The sequence below is a fragment of the Takifugu rubripes genome, chromosome 12, assembly GCF_901000725.2.
Source record: "Takifugu rubripes chromosome 12, fTakRub1.2, whole genome shotgun sequence".
Taxonomy (NCBI): Eukaryota; Metazoa; Chordata; class Actinopteri; order Tetraodontiformes; family Tetraodontidae; genus Takifugu; species Takifugu rubripes.
In genome coordinates, this window is record NC_042296.1 from 3,766,113 (window position 1) to 3,790,539 (window position 24,427).

At 43.5% G+C, this 24,427-nt stretch overlaps 3 protein-coding genes and 1 long non-coding RNA gene across 4 annotated transcripts; 1 reads left to right on the forward strand and 3 right to left on the reverse strand.

Annotated features, from left to right (window-relative positions):
- Window positions 1-457: 457 nt before the first annotated feature.
- On the reverse strand, window positions 458-3,001 carry nup42 (nucleoporin 42). The gene is made up of 7 exons (XM_003969054.3): window positions 2,695-3,001; window positions 2,124-2,376; window positions 1,959-2,047; window positions 1,811-1,887; window positions 1,630-1,716; window positions 1,423-1,525; window positions 458-1,318 (listed from the first exon to the last, which is right to left on the reverse strand). The coding sequence occupies exons 1-7, from the start codon at window positions 2,855-2,857 to the stop codon at window positions 783-785; spliced, it is 1,308 nt and encodes a 435-aa protein (XP_003969103.1). The 5' UTR covers window positions 2,858-3,001; the 3' UTR covers window positions 458-782.
- A 561-nt stretch (window positions 3,002-3,562) lies between these two features.
- LOC101065591 (gasdermin-E-like) lies at window positions 3,563-8,857 on the reverse strand. The gene is made up of 10 exons (XM_029845217.1): window positions 7,738-8,857; window positions 6,400-6,637; window positions 6,098-6,290; window positions 5,843-6,020; window positions 5,610-5,730; window positions 5,356-5,469; window positions 4,991-5,106; window positions 4,720-4,894; window positions 4,567-4,637; window positions 3,563-4,456 (listed from the first exon to the last, which is right to left on the reverse strand). Exons 2-10 carry the CDS (start codon window positions 6,608-6,610, stop codon window positions 4,211-4,213), a joined length of 1,425 nt encoding a protein of 474 aa, XP_029701077.1. The 5' UTR covers window positions 6,611-6,637; window positions 7,738-8,857; the 3' UTR covers window positions 3,563-4,210.
- A 128-nt stretch (window positions 8,858-8,985) lies between these two features.
- On the reverse strand, window positions 8,986-19,971 carry LOC101070446 (oxysterol-binding protein-related protein 3). Its single transcript, XM_011609105.2, has 22 exons — window positions 19,866-19,971; window positions 15,364-15,473; window positions 15,154-15,270; window positions 14,522-14,575; window positions 14,321-14,434; window positions 14,105-14,251; window positions 13,882-13,972; window positions 13,706-13,809; window positions 13,463-13,552; window positions 13,212-13,371; window positions 12,998-13,122; window positions 12,787-12,918; window positions 12,448-12,541; window positions 12,071-12,306; window positions 11,833-11,970; window positions 11,614-11,677; window positions 11,273-11,351; window positions 11,015-11,159; window positions 10,460-10,604; window positions 10,191-10,317; window positions 9,596-9,718; window positions 8,986-9,500 (listed from the first exon to the last, which is right to left on the reverse strand). Exons 2-22 carry the CDS (start codon window positions 15,427-15,429, stop codon window positions 9,404-9,406), a joined length of 2,448 nt encoding a protein of 815 aa, XP_011607407.1. The 5' UTR covers window positions 15,430-15,473; window positions 19,866-19,971; the 3' UTR covers window positions 8,986-9,403.
- On the forward strand, window positions 16,714-18,192 carry LOC115251751 (uncharacterized). The gene is made up of 4 exons (XR_003890276.1): window positions 16,714-16,850; window positions 17,045-17,097; window positions 17,185-17,231; window positions 17,316-18,192. It is a non-coding gene; the product is annotated as an uncharacterized lncRNA (long non-coding RNA).
- Window positions 19,972-24,427: the final 4,456 nt, after the last annotated feature.

The window sequence follows — 24,427 nt, forward strand, 5'->3', positions numbered from 1 at the left end:
TGATAAAGCATTAACACCAGTACCTATCATATATGAAAATATATTTCTGAACAGTTAGCAAATTGATTTCTATCCTATGACATCACGTAGAGTATTTCTTGTAACTGTACTCCTTTAAACAAAACCGACCCTGGGTGACTTCCGACACATGCAGTAGGTCACACCAACTCAGTTATGGCTGACATCACAACCTCCCCGTCAGCTGAAATATTGCTCCAGTCAGCAGAAATGGAGCCGCCGCAGCAGTAGAAGTGCTGCCTCTGTCACTGTGCTTCTCTATTTGTGCCCTCACTGGCTGCAACACACCTGATGAAGTGCTAAATGGCCTCCTCGCTCGTTGCCATCGGTGCACATTTCTCTTTTAATGGCTGTAGGCTCCTAAGCTTGTGTTGCTGGAGTTATGAACTGGGTTCAGTGTTTCCTCTTCAAGTCAGAGAACAGACAGACAAAACTCAGGTAGAATCAGAGGCAACAAGCTGTATTCGTTTTAATTGTACACATAAGTAAACTGTTTAGGCTTCAATAAAGAAAAACTGTTGTAGTCTGGCGACATCGTGTGGCTGAAATACGCAGTTACATCTTTTATATAACCCTATCTTTTCTATATTGATTGATTGAGGTGTAAAAAATGTGGGAATTAATTCCATTTATCTTAAACCTCTTAAAGTAAATCTGGCACAAGTAAAAATGCAGAACACAGATTAATGTCATGAAACCAAAATTTTATACTTAAAAGTTATTGTCCTTCAGAGCAAAAAGTTGGTGACGTTTTCCTTACGCTCTCATACCACCAGCATGTTGGATGGGGGAGGCTTTAAAGGGATTTGGCCGAGGCTGAATGTCTTTGATTTGAACTGATTTAGTTCCTCTGGAGTCAGCGAGCTCTCCAGTGAGAAAAGACTGCCAGACGTCCCGTTGGCTGAGCTACCCGCCGCTGAGGAAGGAGCGCTTGTCCCAAACCCTGCTGTTGTCTTCCCAAAAAGACCACTGCTTCCAGCCGGGGCAGACTCTTTAGACCCAAATGCACCTCCTCCAGCCCCCGCAGAGAAGCTGAACCCTGACGCAGAGCCGAACGCCGGAGTAGACGTGGGTTTGTCTGAAGTCGGGGCTTTGAAGGAGAACGAACTGGATGAAGCGGCGGAAGGGCCTCCGGAGGATGAACCAAAGCCAGAACCAAACCCCGAAGAAGAACCAAACCCAGATGGAGGTTGCGTGGGAACCACTGGGTTTTGCCCAAATCCCAATGACGGGCCAAACCCACTACTCCCAGCAGCAAAACTGAAGGTGCTGGCCTGGACTGGGGCTGCACTCCCAAACCCTAAATTTTGGAATAAAAATGTGGCGATATGTTCAACACAGACGCACGGCAGCTGGCTACCTCGCAGATCGACAGTGTTCTGTATGAAGACGCTCTTTCTTTACCTTTGCTTTCAAAGGATGATGCAGAGGATCCAAATCCAGCTGCAGGCGTTGAACCAAAGCCCCCTGTTGACGCTTGAGGCGATGGGTTGTTCAACTCTGCAAGCTACAGAAAGACAAATGACAGTCAGCATCATCATCATCAGCTGCTGTCCATATTTATTAAAGAGTCCTAAACAGTTGCAAATAACACTGCGAACTTTGTCTCACCAGGGCTGCACGGGTGGAGGGACTCATGATCTTCAGCTCCTGGACTCTGTTTCTCCACTGGTTAAGCAGCTGATTGGTACCATTAACCTAAATAAAGTTGCATAAAGGCCCAAAGTAAGTCAGCGCTGTCTCCGATGTAACTGCATAAACATCCACCATAAATAAGCAGCACTGCACTTACATAGCTCTGCAGATCCCCTGAAGCTCTGGAGGAGTAATACTCCAGCCTGATCTCTTCTGGGGAGTGATCAGTGAAGCCTGGCAGAGATTTTAAAACAAATCAGTATAGGAAAAAAAGTGATTTCTGTCAACTTATGTTTAGTACAAACCTGATATGAGCACCCTTAAGTTGGAGTAACAGGAGAAGGCCCACTGACCCGAACTTGCCCAGGCCTCAATGTCGCTCTGAATGTTCTCCCTGACAGACATCACGAGTTAGAGCCTCAACACTATCGGGAGTTTAAAATGCCGGGAATCGCGCCAACAAAACTCACAGTATTTTGACATCATCTTCATCACCCCCCACCACAGGCTGTCTGTTGCCTCTACCTCCTCTGTCAAAGGTGCTTGGAGATGCCAGAGATGAAAATCGGTTTTGGGAGGAGAAGCTAAAGTCGGAGGCTCTCACGTCACCTTTCCTCCCACCATCTCCTTTGGCCCAGTCAGTACCTCCATGAGAGAAGGATGAAGGCTGAATAAAGGCTCCTTTTTGCTGAGAGGGATTCACCCACACTCTGTTTCCAAACCCTTAAATTAAAAAAAAGGTCAGTATAAGTACGACGATGCACAAATGAAGCAATACACTTTCAATCTGCCATGTCAACATAAACACGTACTAGTTATGCCATTGCTTACATTTTTGCTTAAGTAACTCCAGCTTGATAAAACGTTTCAACGCTGTATTTGTATTCATATTAGCCGTTAACCAGACTAGGAAGTTAATGGGGTTCATCTCTTAGCTTAGCTAACGTCTTCGCTAAGCTAACAGAAGCCAACTCAGTCAGTAAAAATATGGGTATAATGTCTTCATTTTAAGACTTTTGCTGACGCTAGTTGCCACTTCACCTCCTGTTCCTTGTCTGGGCTGCTGCTGAGGTGCAGACCGATTGTAGCTGTTGTTTTTGAATCCTCCTCCGCCGCCGCTTACTGATCCTCCTCTCGGGTGCTCATTCCAACATTTTTCGCCGTAACGACAGCGGCCCTGAAGAAAGAAGCTGCACACTGTCATTTCTAGAGCGTTTGATTTAAACGACGCTTAACGCAGTAACCTTGGAAACACCACCATGCCTACAGCTTAGCCAATATTGTGTGGCGAGCGCGACACGGTTTGAACCTGGAACCGAAAATTTGAACACGGTGTCGCGTGTAAAATACGTCATCGCCAACAAGTACTTCCGGGTTTACCTTTCACCATAAAAGAAAAAATATTTTATTTTGTAAAGTGTTAAAAAAATAAAAGACAGTTATAGAAATTACGAATAAATATGTAATGTTATACATAGTACACATGCATCTAAATTTTAACTGTAAAGAAATCAACAAAAAAATCATCACCACATGATCTTGTGATGCTGTGCATTAATCACAGGGGACATCATTTTAATTGTTTTAAAAGGAAAATGAAATTCTTATAAAATTTATGTCAAGTTGTTGGTGTAGATTTTTTAATGCTAAACAGAAATTATTACACTTTTTTTCTTGTTGACCACTTTATCCCTTTCAGGGTAACAGGGAGGGGGCACATACGGACGAAAGCAGCATCCACCACTGGATGAGTTGCCAGTTCATCAGAGGGCCCTATGTGACGATTTTGTGGGTTCTGTACCTTGCTCAAGAGTACTTTGGCAGTGCTCTGAAGATGTTCTGGTAGTAGGGGAAGGTGGCACACTGGGGCTATTATTTCAGTCAAGCTTCTAAATCTTTGTGGAGAACATAAATGACCGAGATCTTTTGTTTTATTTAAAAATGGCTTTATTTGTGCGACAAATGCATATATTATAATAAGCCTTACAGAAAGACATCAAAATAAATTAGAACATTATCTGGCTAAAAAAAGTGACAGAAATACAATGTCATTGACACCACATCATGCAAATATGGTGATACTGTTTAACTTGACAAATAAAACGTTTTTGAAACAGTACCAATAAATCAATACCATTAGGCTTTCTGCCTGGAAAAGGTGTATAAGAAGGCTTTTAGTATATACCCAACAGCTTTTTATGTAGTTGGCATGCATTAAAACATATATATTTAATATCAAATTGCTTGAAGTGTATAAAGATGCATTAACCTAAGAAAGAGTTGGAGGTGAGCACAACTCGTTGAATAACTGTTGCAACTTTGAATGTAAACAAGTAAGGCAGCTTAAGCTATGACATACTGAAAGTCTAACATGAGTGATATATAAATAAAATATGAAGTGCTTACGATATAACAGAAATATATGTAATAAAACTGTTGGGTATTATTTATAGTTGTGCTTAGGTCAATCGTACAGACTTATGTAATAACATTATATTATTATATCAAGCTTATTTTTACCGACTTCACTATAAAGAAAACGTTGTCGATGAAATAATCAATCGATAAAATCCGTTTCAGACTTTGCAAGCAGCAACAATCCGTGTACACTGAGATAGAGCAGCAGCATGTAGAGTTCTGCCCCACTTCCTGTCTCCACGCACAGCTGGTTGGCATCTCTTCTCATGGTCACGTTGGCGGTGGTGAGGAGCTGTTCTGCCAGCTGGAAGTTCTGGTTCTGCTGCAGGAGCACTGGAAGGCTCTGAACAGTCAGAGGCCCGCTGCTCTCTCTAATACTGGACATCTGTGGTGATACACAAGTGCATTATTACAACGTGGACTTGCGCTGGCTTAGATATGTTCTATCACTATTTCAAAAGCCTGGACCAAAACAAACAAAGCACATGAGCTCACCAGGTTGTCAAAAGCTTCCAGAAACTCAGGAGTGCTCCTGCTCAACAGGTCCAAGGTTTCATCTGGCAGCTCTAAAAAACCAGAAGGAATATTCATTAAAATGAAAAGAGGAAAGTAGCGGTTTCTAGTCTTAGCCGCACTGTTTCCTCTCACCCTCCAGAGCGCTGACCAGCAGATGGACTGCTTCCATCTGAGGGGGCAAACTACTCAGCCTCCCCTCGACAGGATCCGCCAAACCCAGCTGCTTCAATATGGCTGACACGAACGTTCTTTCGCCCTCATCGTGTTGAGTCAAATCAAGGGATTCACCGCAACACAGGTCCTCCAGCTGAAGGCAAGAGGAGAGGAGGATAAATAAAGCATCCATCTAAAAGAGGGTGAAGCTGAAGGTTGAAGTTGGTGGTCTTATTACGGCGTCACGCACCACAGACTGCCGACATGCCAGAGCACTCCTGTCAATCATGATGTCCTGCAGTCCCTTGAATAAGGCACATCGGGTCGATTTGGGCAGCTGTGCAAGAGCATGAAGGCCCGTCGCCTCTGAAAGACACAAGAAAACAGTGGATTTAATATAAAGTTTTAATATAAAGGTTCACCAACAGACCTGTAGTGTCCTCTATTTTAAATGACTTCAGCTACTAATCAATCATTAACTGGTTATTCTCTTTGATCCTTGCTGACAGAGGTGAAAAGCTGCCGAAGAGGAAATGGATGGTTTCTGATTCCTCCATTGTGTTTCACTTCCTAACAGTGCAAAAACGGGCAAGAGACATATAAAGAGGAACAAACCATTGTGTGCATCAAAAGGCAGCAATTCCTCCAGGCACCGGCCGTCTACAGCATCAGGAGACTCCCAGGAGGGCAAGTCGAAGCCCCCTATGGCACCAGGCTGCAGGCATATACCTGCACGTACAACGTCCCTGGTGAACACTGGACGGCATGGCTGCACGCGATAATTCTCAATATTTATTGGCGTTGTAAAAATCAAAGCTGAACCTTTTGACTTTAAAAAGAAAATCTTAATTTAATGTCAATATGCTCACCATACTCTCCATTTTCTCTGATCTCCAGCTCGAGGACACTGTACGCAATGACCGTACCGGGTGGGATCTCCAGGGAGATGTCACTGTCCGCCTCAATGTTTGCGCTGTCCTTCACACACACCTGCGGGGGGGGGGGGGGGGATATGACACACACCGCCATTGATTTTTGCAAAGATCAGTAAAACGACTCCCTAACACTACGTTTAATGGACTCGATGGAGTTGCGCTCGCACCTTGACGGAGCTGCCCAGCATGCTCATGAGCCCGAGCATGCCGAGGACGGTGCACTGATTCTTCTTGGTCATTGTGACAGAGCAGGAGCTTGTGGTGATAATCCGCTCCTTCACCACTGCCAGCGCGACGTCTTGCCTCTTCAGCTGCTGCACCAGCATGTGCTGCATGTCCACCTGCCTGGAACGAGGACAATCTAGACGTTAACCTGGTCCTGCCACCATGTCCTCCCTGGCTGAAGAGGACTAATGGATCACCTGTCTTTGGAGTCCTGTAGCAGCTTCGTCACGTCCAGTTCTTCTTTCTTCAGCTTGCCAAAAAATGACCGGAGCTTAGAGCTGCCCTGCCCTTTCAGGACGATGCTGACCGTTCCGGCCTCCGTGTCCAGCTTCCCGGAAAGGTTGTCTCCAAATGTCCCTTGGTATGTCAGGAATTCTGTCTCAGACACTTCTGACAGGACACACAATGTCAACAACCCATTAATGCCATGTGTAAAGAGCCGTGTTTACCCATCAAAACATGCTGCATGGCTTGGAACTAAAACCTTGCCCTTACGTACCAGGATGGAGGTCTTTGTCGCCCTGCAGCAGGTGGCTCAGGGTGAAATCTGTCGGGTAGTACTTGGGCCTCTGCCAGAACCATCTGCGGTTGCGCTTGACAACCAGTGCCATGGAAACCAGCTTCTTGGAGTCATTAACTCTGGAGACGGGGATGAGGCTTCCCTCTGGGTCAATCTGATGGACAAAGTTCGCCGTGGCCTTGGAAAACATCACTCCGACAGAAGAGAAGGGACACAGCTGAAAGAGAAACCAGCGTCACCAGCTCTGAATGAACTCTTCCGAAGCAGTCACTGTCACTGTAAGCGCTCTGAGACACGCAATCAGGACTGTAGGCGGGGACTCAGAGGGTGAAGGGAAGTTGGGTTGTTAACATTAACCACCCCCCCCACCCCCCCCCCCCCCAAACACACACACACGCACACCCCCCCTGCATGCTCCTGGCTCAGCTTACATTAGCTAAATATTGCAAGTAATCAGGCGTGATGGGGATTTTGTGAAGGGAGGAACAAGAGCAACAGAGAACAGAGAACAGAAGTTTGAAAAACGTTAAACAACGTCATCCCTTTTTTTGGGTGCCGTCGCTGTGTAATTATTTTATTTTGAATAAAACATTCGAGATTGTGTTTGCTTATTTAATATTAAAATCGTTGGTGACCATTTTTATCAAGGCGATACATCACTCTGGGCTGTGGTCTAATTTCATTATTTGAAAAACCCTTAGTGTGTAATCAGATCAACACGCTCAGGGGGTTTTCATCCCACAGCCCGCAGTGGTGTAAAATTTAGTTACAACCTAAATATGTCAAGCCCACAAAAGAAAAACAAGGCCAGGTGGAGGGAAACAGCTAAATAGGACGGAAGAACTAACTTTTACTTTTAGTTTAAGTGCCAAATCATTTCCAAACTCCAATCTGACCAATGAGACTGATGATTCTTTACATGTGTCCAACGATCAGGAGCCAAACCGCTAAATCACATTATATAATAAAGTAACGTTTTGTTTAAGTATTAAGGGGTTTTTGAGGAGTTTGGGGAGGTTTAATTTCAATTATTGCGTCCCCAGACGTTCTCTTCTGCGTCTCGCGCACACATATTTCATACAGCGCACGTGTGCCAAGCGCGTGCGTAGTTTCCCGGAAGCCCACCAGAATTTAACTCAAGCTGCCTGGAGCTCGCGATTGTGAGCTGAGGTAATCTGTGCGCGCGCGTTACATGCGACAGACCAGAATTACGACGGTGCGTAATTCTGTAAAAAGGCGTAATTCCGCAATTCTCAACAGCGTCAAGATGATACGTCACCCGCAGCGTTTTCAATCATTTTCATTTCTTAAACTTACCTTATATGCGACGGTCAAGGACTTGGTGGCGTTGCGCACTTTTTAAAAGTTCTGGCGCATCGCCGACGAGGTAACGGAGAGAGAAACTTGTCCAAGCGGATGCTAAAACTTGTCGCCGGGGTGCAACAATGACACTCTGAGAGGAATCACGACTCCGCAGTAGTGTTTAAAAGTGAGTGATGATCGCTGTGTTAAGGGATATTTGTGGTTCAGAGGTGGTGGCTTGACTGGAGCCTGGCTAGAGACCCTCCTCCTCCTCCTCCTCCTCCTCCTACTGGACACTTAATTACAATCATGTGAGCTCCTGTATTAGAGTATATTTACATGATCAGACTTGCCTCTTTTGTTTCTTTAAAGAAATCTCGGCTCTATTTTTAATTTCTTAAGTCTTTTTTCATTCACTCATTCACAACACGGCTGTATAAAAGGAAACATGAGACACCACGGACCAACTAAGTCACATCCTTTCTGGTAAACATTTGCCTTTCTAGAATCAGAAAATGAATTATTGTTGCTCCAGGGGGATCATTTATGTCTCCAAATCACAAATTTTACTCTCTGTGTTGGGACACCAGGTGTTGAATTTTGCCTCAAACGCCTCATTCAGCGGTGAGCCTCATTCAGAAAATGGCTCAGTTCCTTAGACTAGTGGGAATCCCCGTGTTCAGATGTGACCGTGTTAAAAGTGGTGGCATAGAAAGGCCAGAATGAAGTAATGTGAAAGTTAGGGGGTTGACATGTGGTTGGAACTGCAGTTTTAGAGTCAAACATGATTTTCCAAAACCTTGCGGAGTATGACATCATTTTGTAAGTTAAGTACAAACTTCTTTCAGTTTAACTATATTTTCTACTGCCGATTAAACGCCAACTTTTAGTACCGAGCTCCTCTTTCTATCTAATTTCCCTGAGGAACATATTTGTGTAACTTTCTCCGTGAACGTGATGTGACCCTTTAAAGCTGTGTATGCTCCAGGACATTCCAGGAGCATGTCAAAATGTTTACAGATGGTAAAGTAACCTAGTCATCCACTCCAGTTAGAACACTGTTATTGAATGGGAATGATGTAACATCAGTAACATCAGAACATTTGGGAAAAAAAGGTTTAAACAGTGGGATTATGGTTCATTCTTTCAATGAGGTGAAGGGTTTTTGGGGAAAAACCAGGCTAACATCAATTTTGAGAAAAATTACCACCTCACATCTTGGTTATTTATCCGATTGTACAGAGAAAAGACCACATGACACAATTACGTCTCCAACCATGAGTGTTATTGCTTATTACCTCGCACGTTATCCACACTTTAATAACAGTCGTGTTCCAAAAAAATGGAAAAGGCAGCACAAAAGGTTTTAGTCCCTCTAAAACTGCTACAGCAGCTGACAGCGTGAGGCACGGCAGTGAAAGGCACCGCTGCAAATACCGAGATGCAACGTGACAGAACCGTATCATGAGAGCGGAAAATGTCATTTCAATAAGAAATATCATCATAAGAAAAGGAAGGAAATCATCTGCAGCTTTCCACAAAAGAAGCAGGAAGTCCGTTTATGGTCAGTTTAGAGTGACATTCGCGTTCGAAAGGTCAGAATGCCCGGTGGATCATCTCAGTTCAGCTGTGTACTTCCCTCTACCCTGCCCTCATTGAAATATCTGGTTAAATCCAGAGGTCACCACAAGACTGGGAAGTCAATTTTACTGAAGCCAGGCTCTCTGCGCAGATCCCAGTACGTGTTGTTGCTCACCCAGGTATCATTGTTGGACTTCCTGCAGACGCAACAGTTCAACAGTCAACACAATATTCAGTTCATCAAATTGCTCGGAGAGCACAGACATTGTCAGGAGAAAATGATGTTACATACTTGAAAAAACGGGGTTTGTGCGTCATGTTGTTGTCCTGGAGAACTTTCCTTCTCTCCCTCTGGAGTTGCTCTATCCTCTGTTTCTGCTCCTCGGCTCCATCTACATTACCCTCCTCTAAAAACCTTGGAAAGAAGAAAAAAATGTTCAAATATACCATAGATGATTTGGCCAATCTTGTTCTCCTGGTGCTTAAAAGGCTTTTCAAGCCAAGGCCAAAACAGAGCACGAGATACAGGGCGTACAACACATGACTGCAAACTGCTTCATAGCTGGATAAAAATTGAGCCGTTACAGAAATACAATCAGGAACTTGAAATAACAGAATATTGACACAGAGGAACTAACCCTGGGATTCACATTTAGTCATTCTGTCATTTCTGTTGCGTATTGTGTAAATTCACGGATGTATTCAAAACGTTACGCATTTTATCCTATGATTATGATGCATTTAATAAAACACTCTTTCCAAAGCAAAATTCACACCACACGTACAACTACTTAGGTTGCAGTGGCTGTTAGATTAAAACATAGCTGTAACAAAAAAAACTAAAGGATGGTTTTGTTGTTGTCGAAGAATGAATTAACACTCCAAACCTCTGGTCTGGCCTAAAGCGCGTGTCAGTGGGGGGCAGTCGAAGTCTCAGAGAGGGTTCCAGCTCATTTAACTCCATTGCAAACTGAGTGAAGCCATAGTACTGCTCCTGGTCAGATGGCATGGGGTCTGACACACACACACACACACACACACACACACACACACACACACACACACACACACAGACACACACACACACACACACAGAGGGTTATAGAGGTCCCGTCTGGTTGGGTGAAATCTGCGTGGGAAAAGAAAAATCCCTCACTTGCTCTCCAGATACACATGGCAGTAGGTGGGTCTCCTTGAAAAACAGACTCATGCCATTTTCCGAAAATGGAGTGCACAACCTTTCCTTTAGAATCGGTAACAACACCCTCGATCTCATTCACTGAAGAACTCCATGAATTTGCCTTGAATAGGACAATAAAGCACATATTTATTATGATTATTATTTTAATATGTTTTGTTTATTTACTTGATAATTAAGCTAGATTTCGGAAGTTTTATTTTATAGGCTGGCGTTCGTGCTTGGAAGTCAGTTCTAATCTTTGTCCACGAGGTGGCAGTGTTAGTCTTTACAATCGTGTTTTACTGAGTTTATTGTTACATTAAAAAGTAAAGGAATATTTAGAATTATAAAATTAAATTAAATAAAGAAGTAATTATTAACAAAAAACACACTTAAAATTATTAGAGAAAGATTACAAATGTTGAAAACTGATATGCACGTGAAATTTCTTTACACTCCTCAGCTAGATTGCAGCTAAAGCATTCGCATCGACAATGACAGTAATTTAAAATGAGTACTTGGCCTCCTAACCTTTACAAATGTGATTTTACACTGGCAGTTATCACTGTTGATGTTTTTAATGGCCATCTCTCCATAGTGTTCAATCCAGCGCTGACCACTCAAGATGTTATGAATGCAGGATGTTACTTTGTTCCATTCATAGTGGTCCCCAAACCTGTAAACACAAAAGAAATCTTTCACTCCTTGACCTTCAATTTGACCCAAATGGTAAAAGTAAACAATTAAATATTCACATGCCAGTGCAACACATTACATATAAGTACTTACGCAGGTAAGGTGACATGGGTAGTTCCCATTTGAACGATTTCCATGGATTTTCCCCAGAATTTATTTTTCCAACGGACGTCTTAAAGAAGACATTAAAGGAATCAGTGAAAAAAGCAGCGGTTTCTAAATTCACCTTCTGATTTAAGTCCAAAGCATAAGTGGACAGTTCCTTGAAAAGGAGATATCTACTTATCAAACAATTGATTATTATGCACTGAAGAGTTAAAGACATCACAGAGTGCACGGGTTCAGTGAGAGTTCAACAGATATGTTGATATTCAGAATGGCCCACAAATGAAACCAAAGTGAGACTGTTAGCCCAAACACCATCTTCTGCTTACCTTGCCAGAAGGTGAAATTCTGTGAATCAGAATGACAGGCTGACACAGGTGGGTGATGTTTTACCTGTGAAATAAAGAGGACAGAAAGAGGTAAGCTTAAACAAAGCGGCAAATAAGCCTTTTTGTTTCTATGGTTGACCAGCAGAGGGCGCTGTTCAGCCGCTGGTGTTAATATACCTGCACGAATCACGAGTGCGGAGGAGACTTTGTGAACTGTACCTGTTCAGCAATAAACCTGAATCCTTTATCCGGCCTGTCACACTCGTACGTTTCTCCCAGGACAGGATTAAAAGGTTTACTTCCTGCTCGATGGTGGGTGGAAGCATACGCAGATACTGCAAATGTTGCAACATATACCTGCACAGAAGTCCGGGCATCACTTACCACTTTAAACATATGAGAGTGTATACATTTGTATATACATATATATGTATACATATATTATTTCTTCACTCACCATCCGCTGGTAAGGGTCTTGGGTCTGGTTGGCGGTGTCCAGTAGCTCACTGTACTCCAGTTCTTCACACAGCCTCTGGAGGGTGTTGATGGGCTCATTGAGCTGTACCGGCATGGCCACCTTGGACAGATCCTTTCCGATATTGTTCCTCAAGATGTTCCAGAGGCTCACGCTGCTGCTGGGTCTGGGGGAGGGGAGTGTGGAGCGGCGGCGCACCAGTGTCACCGCGCCGCTGACTGGATTGTAGATATACAGAGAAAAACATCAGTGGCCTGGATGACTGAAACCCCAAAGACATCTCAAAGACCGAGCTACAAACGCCCTGATATGCAAACATAGCCTCATATTGATGCGTAATTTGAGACCTTCTCTCATACCAGAGTTTTGCCTCTCAGAGTTTCCCTCATTACTACAGGTATCCATGGAGATGCTGTCGCTGACATCACTGATGTATGAGTCATCATCAGACACCTGGAGAGAGGAAAATCAATAGTGAAAGGTCAGAGATTTATCTTGGCTCACAATCAAATGGAAACTAACCATAATGCCTTCGGCTATGTTTACTGTGAAGTGACAACTTTTGACTTTTAGAGCGGCCAAGGCGATTAGAGAGGAGATAGAAGCAAAAATGTATATTAGTAGAAACCCTTTTGCCATGTGGGATTAAACTGGATCAGCTACAATGGAAATTGCAGATATAGAAGATATAGCCTCACCTCATTCTCAGAGGATGAAGAGGAAAGGAGGTACTCCTGTGCATCAAAAAACTCTGATATTGACTCTGGGATCGATGCTTTACTCTCACTGGATGCCTGGTGAACCAAAGAGTGGGAGCCACCTGAACATTCCTGGTAAGGAAAGAGATTTACTGAAAGCGGCTTAGATAAACATGTTGAGTCATGATTTTTGGGTTGTGCAGAGACTCACGGAAGCATAAGCAGTCTTCAGGCCCATGACCTGAGCTGGCTGTGGAGCCTGCACCTCAATGGTTTGCCTCAGTCTATCTTGTTCAGCCAACATAGTGCTTAATGTGGATTTGAGCCGACCGTGGACTGGGAGGAAATGATGCAGATAAGCACGTGAAGAAAACACGATCTTTTATTCCTCAAACTAAGCAGCAGCCATTTTAGGATGGACTCACTGTTGTTAGCCAGTCTGCAGAAGTCCTGTTGGAGACGGGACACCTCTGTGGGTGAGTCTGGAGACTCGGGGCAGAGCTCCTGGGCGTTTGAGTCAGTGGTTGAGAGGTTGGGGTTTGAGGCGTGGAAGCGAGGTGACTGGGAAGAGATGCAGCTTGGGACCTGTCCCATTAAAAGAAGATTTAAAAAAAAATTAAAAACTTTACTGTACAGACAATAAAAATAACTAACAAATTGTGTGCTCCAGGAGTACCTGGAGAGTGGATTTGGTTTCTTTTCCATTGTTTTTGGACCGCCATTTTCTTTGCCTTTTCTCTTTTTTGGGGAGCTCATAAGTGGACGCCTGCAGCCCAAACATATAAGTATGGTATTTACATTTACTCCCTAATTAAACATCGGTCTATTACATTAGTGCAGAACTCATCTACATCATCTACATCAAAGCATGACAGCTAAATTACTATGATTATTATTTATTATTAGCACACACGCTGACCTGTAGCCCACTAATGGCTGGAGCTGAGTACGTTCGATGTAGGACCTCCATGCTTTTCAGCAGGAGGTTGAGTTCCAGCAGATAGGATTCACATTCTTCCAAATCTAAGCGGAATCAAAGGTCATCAATAAAGGGTTTATTTAATGACAATAAATTTACTTTATCCAAGACCCCACCTTTGCAGCACTTGTCCATGTCCATCGAAGAATGGAGCCAGGAACTGAGTTTGGACTGGTGAATGGACGTCTGCTTAGTTAGAGTAGACCTCTGTTAGGAGGGAGCGGCAGTGAGTAACAAAGAGAACAGAAATTCAGAGGATCAAGATATCTGTATTTCTTTTTTTTTTTTTTTTCTTTTTTAAAGGTAATTACATTCAGTTAAAGCTTCAGAATAACCTACTTTTTTCATGGACTCGTTAAGAGAGGGCGAAGTGTGGGGGTAGAACAGGTGCCTCTCGTGGGGATACGTGGCTATCTCGTTCTGGCGGAACACGCGATGGTGTCGCAGCTTGGACACCCACTCCTCAAACAGTTCCTGAGATTTCACCTGGGTGACACACAGGTGATTTAGGGATTGTCACACAGAAAAACCACAAAGGTGTCCTCAGCGAGTTACCTTTAGGTGGAAGATGTTATCCTCCGTGTCCAGGTCGATGCACATGGCCTTCTTCTTGATGGACATGACTGAAAGGCCAACGTCGATGCAGCCGTGAAGTTTTCCCTTCTTCAGCTGTGAAGACAGAACTCTGTTAGCACGTCTCCAAGGGTCTGAATGCGAAAATGACTGATCGGCGGTGCCGACGGAGGTAATACCTACATCGGCTGCACGTTTTGCATACTTCAAGATGCCCTTCTCCAACAAAAAGTATCGCTAAGTGGGAAAAGAAAACATAGGAAACATAATTTATTTATCAGTTTGGTTATACAATAGTCACACACACCAAAAATGCAGGCTGTGTGAAATTTTTCTGTAAAACTCTTATATTTCCTTGACCTCTCCACATGCATTTTTACAACGGTTGCAATAAAAAAGAATGCACTGATAAAGCACTTTGAAATCACTTATGGTTACATTTTAACTGACTATTAAAAGAACCAGAAATTGGCTTTTAAATGTAGCACGCTGACAGAAAAAGTGGGAGGGAAATGTGTCACAGGTGCAGACCTCTGAAACCTCCCATCACCGAATGAGACCGCATGAGACTGACTTTTAATTGATTAGGGGAATGAAGGCATATACAGTATGCACATCTGAAACAGGTTATGACATACAGGAAATGTACGTCCTCAGCACCTGCTGATGGTTCAGGCTCTCCATGCACATTAATATTACAAACTAAGTACTGATGCAGGAATAACTAGCAGAGTCTCCAGACCTCTTCAGGTCTAATACCATGATATTTTGTGTGATCATTGCAGCTATGATAAAGGAATTTCTGAGGCGCTCACCTTGTGCCATCCTTTCATGGGCCACTTCCTCCTCTTGAGCAAGAAGCCCTCCTGTCTGTCAGGCTCCTGAATGTTGGCAGAAACCCCCCTGAGCCCTTCAATAATCTCCCAGCTGTCCTGGAAGGAGACACAAGAGCAATAGTAAAATGATACAGTCAGAACCATGAACGCCGACTTTAAAACATCTAATGTCTTCAGACACACACTTACCTGGTTGCCGTCATGCTTGGAGGAGCTGCTGCTGTTGTCACTGTGTGTGGGCGAGGGGGACGTCATCTTGTCGCAACTCGACTGCTTTCCTACCCACCGTCTTCTCGTTTCTGTGGAAACCGTAGAGTCAGAGATCACAGAAGACCCACAGGCAGCACCACTCAGACCTTTGAAAGCTACGCCGCAACAAGCCGCACTGCAGATTCAAATGAAAGGATGTCAAGGCAGCATCTTGTTTTGAGGAACAGCGGTGAGTAAGAGCCGACAGAGGAAACACGTCGTCACCGCGTGACTGACACGTCTGAAATCCCCAACGTGCCTCTATTTCAAGGAGGGCAACTGAAAATATCGCATATAAAACAAAACTTTGAAACTGTTTTTATTCATTTATACTCCTGAACCATTTGCCCCCCACGGGTGCCACCAAATGCACTGTAGACATCCATGTGATGCTTTACTTTATGCACATTTTAAAGAATTTTTTAAAATGGCTAATCTATGATATGAAAGCAGATCTCATTCTGATCAGATTGCGCAACTGTTTTGCAAGTTTGCGTGCATCAACAACTCTAGATACAGACTGCAGATGTGAGAAAAATGCAGCCTTTTGATGGCGATGGTCAGTGGCTGTTGTATCCTGGTGCAAATAGTACATTCATGAGCAGCTGGGCAGAGCAGGGAATGCCGATTCCTGATGTGATGCAACATTCATAACCCTCATCACCAGACCGCTTGCCCCAACTTGGCTCTTCATTTTTCCCGGCAAGACCAAACCCAGACCTGTGCGAACGTGTACTCTACATGTGAGCAACAGGGGCAACGTTGGCAAATTGTGGGAAAAAATCGTTTCCCTGTGGAGGAAAATGTGTGTGTCAACTATTTAAGGCATGTTACCGAATACAGTATAGCCTTTGCCAGAAGTTCAGTCATTTGAATGTGTGTTTGTGTACTTTGTGGTTCCCCGTGGCCTCTCTTGCAGGCGGTTCCATGCCCAGGACATGAGTCATCAACAGGAAAGAATGTGCTCTCTGATTCCATGCCCCCAAACACACCAAAACACACAGCGAGTAGTTAGTAGTTACGGGCAAAAATCAGGGAGCAGCAGGCATGCAACTCCCTTTACAGGCTCCGGACTAAATGCACAGATAAGGAGGCTTGAGAGTGTGCCCAGAGATCCATAATTGCACCCGTTTGATGTAAATTAAGCAGAAAAATGTGTTCAGACTGCATTCGGTCAAGAATCTTCCTGCTTGGGGTGTAAACGGCACTAATGTTGTTGCAACAGAGATCGTCTCATGTGTCACTTCATAATGACACGTTCTTAAATTAGTAACATCTGAGGCTGCAGTTTAATCTGGAGTACCCGCTGCCACAGACCTGTGGACGCATTAAATGATGTTGGGAGAAGGCAGTCCCGGATCATCCCGCCCAGAGTCCTACCTGCCTTAACTGAGTGATTACTGGTGTACTTTACACAACCCACACTGGTAAGACTAGAAGCAATTGGATTTGTGACCTTATGTAATGGCAGTCAATCATTGATGAAGCGGCACCTTGCAAATGAGCTGTTAGGAAGGGAAGAGGTCATTCTTGTGGCCAAAGGGCCAATGCCGGTGTCAAATGGATAAAGTCAGGGAGAAAAAGTGATTACTGGGTGTCATGTGATGCTTTTCTGCCATAGGTGGAGGAGGGGAGATCAGGTGAAAGGAGACTGATGTGATCATTATCTCTCTTGTAAGTTAACATAATGTAGCCCAACATTCAGACCTCTGAAATCAACTCATTTGCTGTCAACTTTAAGTTTGTTTTCTTGTTTTACAGGAAGTGGCCATACCTGTAGCTCATCCACCTCTCCAAATTTCCTCAAGGTAAGAGTGGCCCCAATCCAGATGACAAAAACAGACGTCGGGCAGAAGCTACAAGACAATCAGGAATGCATTGTTCTCTTACAGTACTTGAGCCATTCTCTACCGTAGCACCATCTGTTGATCACCGCTTTCCACCGCACTTGGAACAACGCTGATAAAGTGTGAGCAATGGTCTGGAGGTTGTAGTCACACCATCACGAATACCATGACAAGACACCGACTTAGCAGCCGGTCCATCTGCTTTCTGAAAAGTCTAAAAAAAAAAACAGCAAGTCCGCCAATCGAGCCGCCAGTCCATATAGCTGCGTGTTCACCGGGTAATGCGTTGCAAAAAGGTCCCCACAGATGGCCCATCTGTGGGTTTAGCTCCAGTCAAGTGTCTGAATATTCTGTTAAAGCTCCTTTGCAGAATTATCACGATTTAAAGCTGCACATTATCATATCAAAAGCATGAGGGAGCATAAGACGCTTAAGCAGATCTACATCCGGCAGTTTTATCTGGCCATTTTGTATTAAAAAAAGAAAAAAAAAGAAATAGAAGACCGATATGTTGCAACATATGGTTTTGGATTGGCCCGTAGTCGTCGTGGATATCTGGTTATCTGATTTCAAGTTAAATGTAAGTCAAGTGCACACTTTCTAAATACACAACAAAATAAAAATATCTACTATCAGGGTTAAAAACAATCTTTAAAGTAATCCAAATATACAGAATAGTCCATAACACACACACAAAGGAAGGTTTGCAAATGAACAAGAAACGGTCTCTGTTTTTTCCTTCTAAATCAAGCAGCATATGATCATAATTGTTTTTCAATCAATGGTTGCCATGGATACAAAAAAGGAGGCTACAGCAAAGATAAATTCAGTTTCTACTTTATTAAGAAACTGCACGCATAAAAACGGAGCCTATTTATAGCAATAGCAGAATATGTAGACACGATCCGCAGACTGGTCCGCAGCCTGGAGTGGAAGTAGGACGCAACATCCCATAACCTTATAAACCATAAGAGGCCGCAGACGGGGCTATTCTCGTCAGCCACTTGGAGTATTAGTCAAGGGAGAAGCCCTCTGCATTGAGCAGATTTTAAGTGGGTGTCGTGGAAACGGTAAGAATGACACAGAGATAACTCTGATTCACACCACCCATGCTCGCCCAGCTACACCCAGGAGGACTCTGCCACAGTCGGATTAAAGATTCTGAGCTGACGGGCTGATTGCTGCACCAGAATGACCTGTTAGGCTTCACCGCAAGGTAGTTAAGGAACCCAACCGGCTGTGTAGTCATCATCATGAAATAGTTGGTCAGTAACAGTGTCAACAACAGCGGTTACTTAGTTGAAAATCAGGTTTTGGAGTTTTCAATATGACCAGGATCACTTTTTTAGGTTCTGCCTCTTATACGTTTTTCAAATGTTGTATATAATGGCGGGAACAGTAATATTGGTACCCAAATCTGTTGATGAAGCTTGCTGACATTGTCACCTTTAAATCCTCAAACTGTACAATCGTCTGATGGCTAAAGTAAAATCTTGAAATGTTATAAATATTGGAAATTGGCAGTGCATTTGACAGTGTTGAATGTCTCCTCTGGTATAAACTACAGTCGAGAGCAAACTAGGAGAAAATTACCTGTATGACTGGTTTATAATCCAAATTTAACATTAAATTGGCTGGACTGCAAGCTGCTGATGGGATAACCTCAGGCTGTTAAAATCATGCACAATGTGTCATAAACTTGCTTAAAAACTTGTTATAATGTAAACAATACCTGCCCTAATCACTCCCAGACAAGATGTAGACCTGCATCAGCCTTCTGCCGAATCCCCTGAGATGGCTGTCAATAAAATGGCACTATGCACCTTGAATTCCATAGGTTTGAGAGGTAATTTATTATGCTATTGCACAAAATCAATCACCTGCACCAATGCTTGCACTTTAGCTTTTCATTTGCTTTAAGTTTGTGGTATTTTAAGAGGAATTTTACCCGATAGCAGATAAATCGAAGCTTCTCCCAAGACAAAAACACCTGAATTCATGGAAAATATTTAAAGCATGTAATGCGTGCGTCATGCGCGTTTCAATGACGTTTCCCGCATAATCGGACCAAACTTGCACAATTAGGCCACCTGTGAGAACTCGTCAGTCGGAAAGATAGTTTACATAGAGGTACTTGTGCATGTATCTGCCCAACAAACCGGGATCCCGATGAATTAAACAGCTGCAAAGGTGCAGAAACCCTGCGGGGGGAACCACAGGTGTTCCGGTCTGAATACGCACTTCGGTTCCCAACAGCCAACGCAGCATTTCAAACTTGTCAGCGCAGTCAAAATGCCCCATACATCGTTAAACCCACACGCCATCGATAAAATCCCCGTCATCGAGGCTCCTCACGCCGGCTTTCACGCGTCGCTCCTGGGCTAAATGTCACCAGGAAGTGAATTAATAATTCTATCGAAAGCGACATTTTACTTCGGCTGAGAAACGCTTGGCGGACTAAAAAAAGAAAAGAAAAGACGCCGGCGGACAGCTGTCAACTCTGCCTCACACTTTAAGACGACGTGGCACGACGAGGGAAACGACACCGACACAATTTAATGGCGATTTTTGAGTAATAAGAGAATGAATGCTTACTGTTCGGTGGCGGAAAACTACTGCATCCTCAGGGGAGAGACAGACAACCCGGGTCCGGCGCCGTTCGAAAGAGCGAGCTGCTTCGAAGAGGCGGGGCTACGCGCGGTAGGTATGGATGATTGACATCTTCTTGAGCCAATCAGGGTTTTGGTGTAAAAGAATAGGCGGGGCTTTAGGACGATTGGTTCTTTCTGTAAAAAAACCGATATATTGCAAAAATCCACTGTAAAATCCCATCAAGATGGCAGTGCCCTTTTTTAAATATATGTTTTGTACCTGTATATACATAGGTAAGGTTTATAAAACTGTTTATAAAACGTTAGCATGCATGTTTACATTCCATTAATGAGTGAGGTTAAACAAATATCGACCCTCTCAACCCTTGTGGGTGATAGAATATTATTTTTCAACATTTAAGAGCCTTAAAACAGACCGACTGATATCCACACGTATTTGTAGTTGTGTTAATTTGTGCTAATATACCATTGTATGTATTTTCTACTGCCCCTCTTTCAGTCATCAAAGTATTTGTATTCCCATGTCAACCTCAAATATAGCTTTCATCACATTACGTGTTATAATGGCCCTGGTCAAATTGCCGATTATTAATTTCTTCGACATTATGGTTAGAAATGATTGTGCTGACTGTTTGCTGGAATTGTGAGTAATTCAGAGAAGTCATGTGATACGTATCTCTCAGGCAGAATGAGGCATTCAATGCATATGCAGTCTTCAATGCAAATAGTTCCGGGACAGCAGACTGCAGCTATTGTGTTTGCAGCTCCGAAACACCTTCATGCATTCATGCATTTGTTTACTTAACAAAACAAATGTCCTTTGCATGGGCATGGGGGCTGGTATTTCCTAGCAAGGCTTATTTCTATGGCAACTGAGAAAAGGGAAAACATAAAACAGGGGAAAATTGTCTTTGCCCAATCGAGTTGGGTGTGTCCAACAAACCTGTTTGTGTTTGGAGTTTCCTACAATGGAATATGAGCATACTGAGACAGAAAAAAGGACAAAATTGTTGAATTATTAGAAGACCAGCATAAGAAAAACACCTGATTAGTATTTCCTTCAAACTTATATGTAGCTTGCCTTAAACACACTCAGCATTCCGTATTTTTCCCAGAGCCCACACACCCTGGAATAGTTTTGTTGCCTTTGACACCCGACCACACCTGTCTAGTCTACACACACACACACACGAACAATAGGAATGTCATTAATAAGATAATGCCATGGAAGCTGCTGCTTTAAAGTCTGTGTATAGCAGCAGAGCTATTTATATCCCATATCAGTTTTCTCACACTTCACTCACACACAAGGATATTCATACATACTGCAGGAGCAGATTATGTGGACAGTGTCAGCCATGCTTGAGACATGATTACAGAGCAGCTCATATTCGCCTGTCAGTAGAATCAGGAGCAGTGCTGACGCACTTGATAATTACAGGATTGGGTATAATAATGCTTTAATGTGTCTTGTTATTCAATGGACGCCCGTCGCATGCTAGCTTAGCTTTGCACACAGGCCAGATCTGTAAACCAGAGTTAAATCTGTGAAGTTTTGGAAGTTCTAAAAAGGAAAATGGGACATCAAAATTACATTGTCATTTGTTTATCACTTTTTCCTGCTGTTTAGGCTATTAAAATGCCCCGTCTGCAGAGGGCGATGTTGCACAGGAACAACGCACATCTCCAGCTGCAGTTCAGATGTCTGCAAATGACTAACAGCTCTGTTATGACTCATGAAGCCCACGTTATTTGTCATCGCAGTGTGTGCGACTTTTAATGCACTGTGTTGGTTGAGCGACGCTAATCCCAAGTTGGCATGCACATTGAATGTGCCGCGCGCTCCCCTGCAACAGTTTTCAGGGTGTTTGAGTTCCGCAGTTGTATCGCCTGAGCAGCTGATCTTTAGATCCAGAGGCATTATGCTCTTTTGTGTCATTACACCCGATTGAGGCTGATTATAAGAATTGCTGTAGATGAAAGGTTTTCCACATTTTATGCCTCCCTCTTATCTCCCCTCCAGTGCTCTCAACCTCTCAACAGGGCAGTGGTGCTCTGCCTGATTTTTTCCAGATGTTAAATAGGTTCCGTCTTTTCTCCCTGTATTTTTCCCAACTCCCAAAGGGGTGGACTGAAAATTGACCCCCCCCCATCCCACACACACACACACACACACACACACACACAAAACTACGCTCTCAGTGACATGACATGAACCCTGAGGTCAGGAAGGACACGCTAAAGTGCTCCCAGAGCTGGAGGAATACCAAATTAAGTGCTTTTCCAGAGCTCCAGTTTGCAGGTTTGCAGGTTCGGCTTTATTTTGGTGCAAAGGCACAAGTCTCAGAGAAGCAACTTCAGTTGCTGCAGTTAAACTCCACTTTAACTTCCTGTTACGGGAACCAGCTGTGGCAGCTGAGCAGTGGGCTCTTTTTGAGGTTTACGGGGGGGCAGGTGCCCCTCTACTCCTATTCTATCATCCATTTTCCATTTATGTGTGCAGAAATTGTGGACTCTAGTGCTGTATAATATACTGCGCTGTCGTGGCTGCATTTGCTGCGACGCACCTGAAATCTCCTTCATGATCTCTAGCCAGATGCACATGGGTAATGGATGTGATGGTGGACTCCACTTCTATGACTCCCAGCCCCAAACTGAAGCACTTAATGATCCCAGCAGCTGTTGCTCATGTAAAGTCACACACACGGCGTCCAAATCTCCCTTCTCATGCACTCATTTCCATTCGTTTTGCTTTGCTTTCTATTCTTCATCCTTAAATTTAGCAGACTTGAATAGTAGACTTCATACAAGAAAATATACGATGGCTCCCCCAAAGAAAATGGACCTGCACATGTTCCAAATTTTCCACATGGCCCATCTGTTAATAGTTTGAAGAATTTCCTATTGATTGGAGCCCCATAGGAGAGCCAGTATAAGTGCTCAATCTTTTATGTAGCCTAGTCTTTACACTAATCATCACAACAGGGCCCAGACATACCGCGTGGTTCCATTATTACCAGCACATGTTCAACATGATTGGGAAAAGAAATGAGAACCAGTGAGATCTGTGCACAGTTCCACTGTCAGAAATCATCTCAGGCCCTGATGGATACCCCCTTTGGTTTATTTTTGTGTGTGTGCCAGTATGTGCTTATTCAGCACACACACACACACACACACACACACACACACACACACACACACACACACACACACACACCGGAACTGAAGGAACTACTGAATAAACTGAATTTTAATGCTGGGAAACGACAATTCATGCATTATGATGGTCTGCTAACTCCTAGCCTAATGATGTGGGTGTGTCATGGAAGATAACTAGCTGGTACTCGCTAATGGAGATAAGTGAGGTCTATAGAGATTTTTCACCTGTAACTCAGTGACCTGTTTGTCTTATGTCAGAGCTGTGCTAATTGATTAGGAAAGCTGTACTTCTGCAGCTAATATAACATTTAACACCTTTTTTTGTGCTGTATCTGACTTTCTGAGCACAACTGTAGCACAAAAACCAACTCATATTTGCATATTATATCTTTCAATGCATCAGAGAGAGCACACAAAACAAAAGCAAATACAACGGACCCTGCAGTAGTAGACAACACGCAAGTTGTCTTATTCAGATTTTCACAGATTGTTGGAAATGTCAGCTGACACACATAACCTAAGACTCATAAGAGAAAACAAGGAACTGTTTCATTAAAATGTCCACAGCCCCCCTACCCTCCCTTTTTTTAACAAAACAAAACAACCAAAATTGATGGTTTCACAACAAAAATACACACCAAAGAGATCCTTGTGTGTTTCCTTTGGTCTTGGTTGTAAAATGACGATCTCATGATGACTGCAATCTCTTTTCACTGGTGTGTTTGGCGAAAGCAACATGGCAGCTGTTCCTGCTTAAATAAAAAAGATTTCACTCTTCAACAAGAACGTCTGCCTCTTTAAACATTCTATAATATTGGCAGAAGGAAAAACCTTCACAGCTCGTTACTGGCTGAAACTAGGATTTCTTTCTAATTGGAATGTCCACAGTTTAAATTCCAAACAAACAGGGAACTGCAACATGGATCCAAATTTGAAGTCATTCACATGTTGAGTCCAAGTTTAGCAGCTGCGCACTTCCTCTTTAATTGTCTAGAATATTCCAGTAAAGTGTGCTGGGAGGTTTTTTGTCACATTTTTAGTGTTCTCAGACAATATTAAACTTTCAACAGACGCACAAGCAGGGACAGTCCATAAGCGGTCAGTACCATCCCACAGGCAGGTCCTCTCTATGGATGGAATTTGGTTTCTCACCCTCATCGGTGCACTCTCTCCCCCAGTTTAAAGACCCAAAGTGTCATATGACCAGTTGAGTGAACAGCGAGAGGCCTGCTGGGAGGGCTGATGAAAGAATGGGATGATGTGACCATTCTGCTGCTTTTATTCTACCCAGGCACAGTGGCAGACAGATCTGAATGGCTCGCTCGCTGCTCTGTGAGCTTCATTTTGTATCTGGGTCAACTCCAGCACACGTTTCCACCCCAT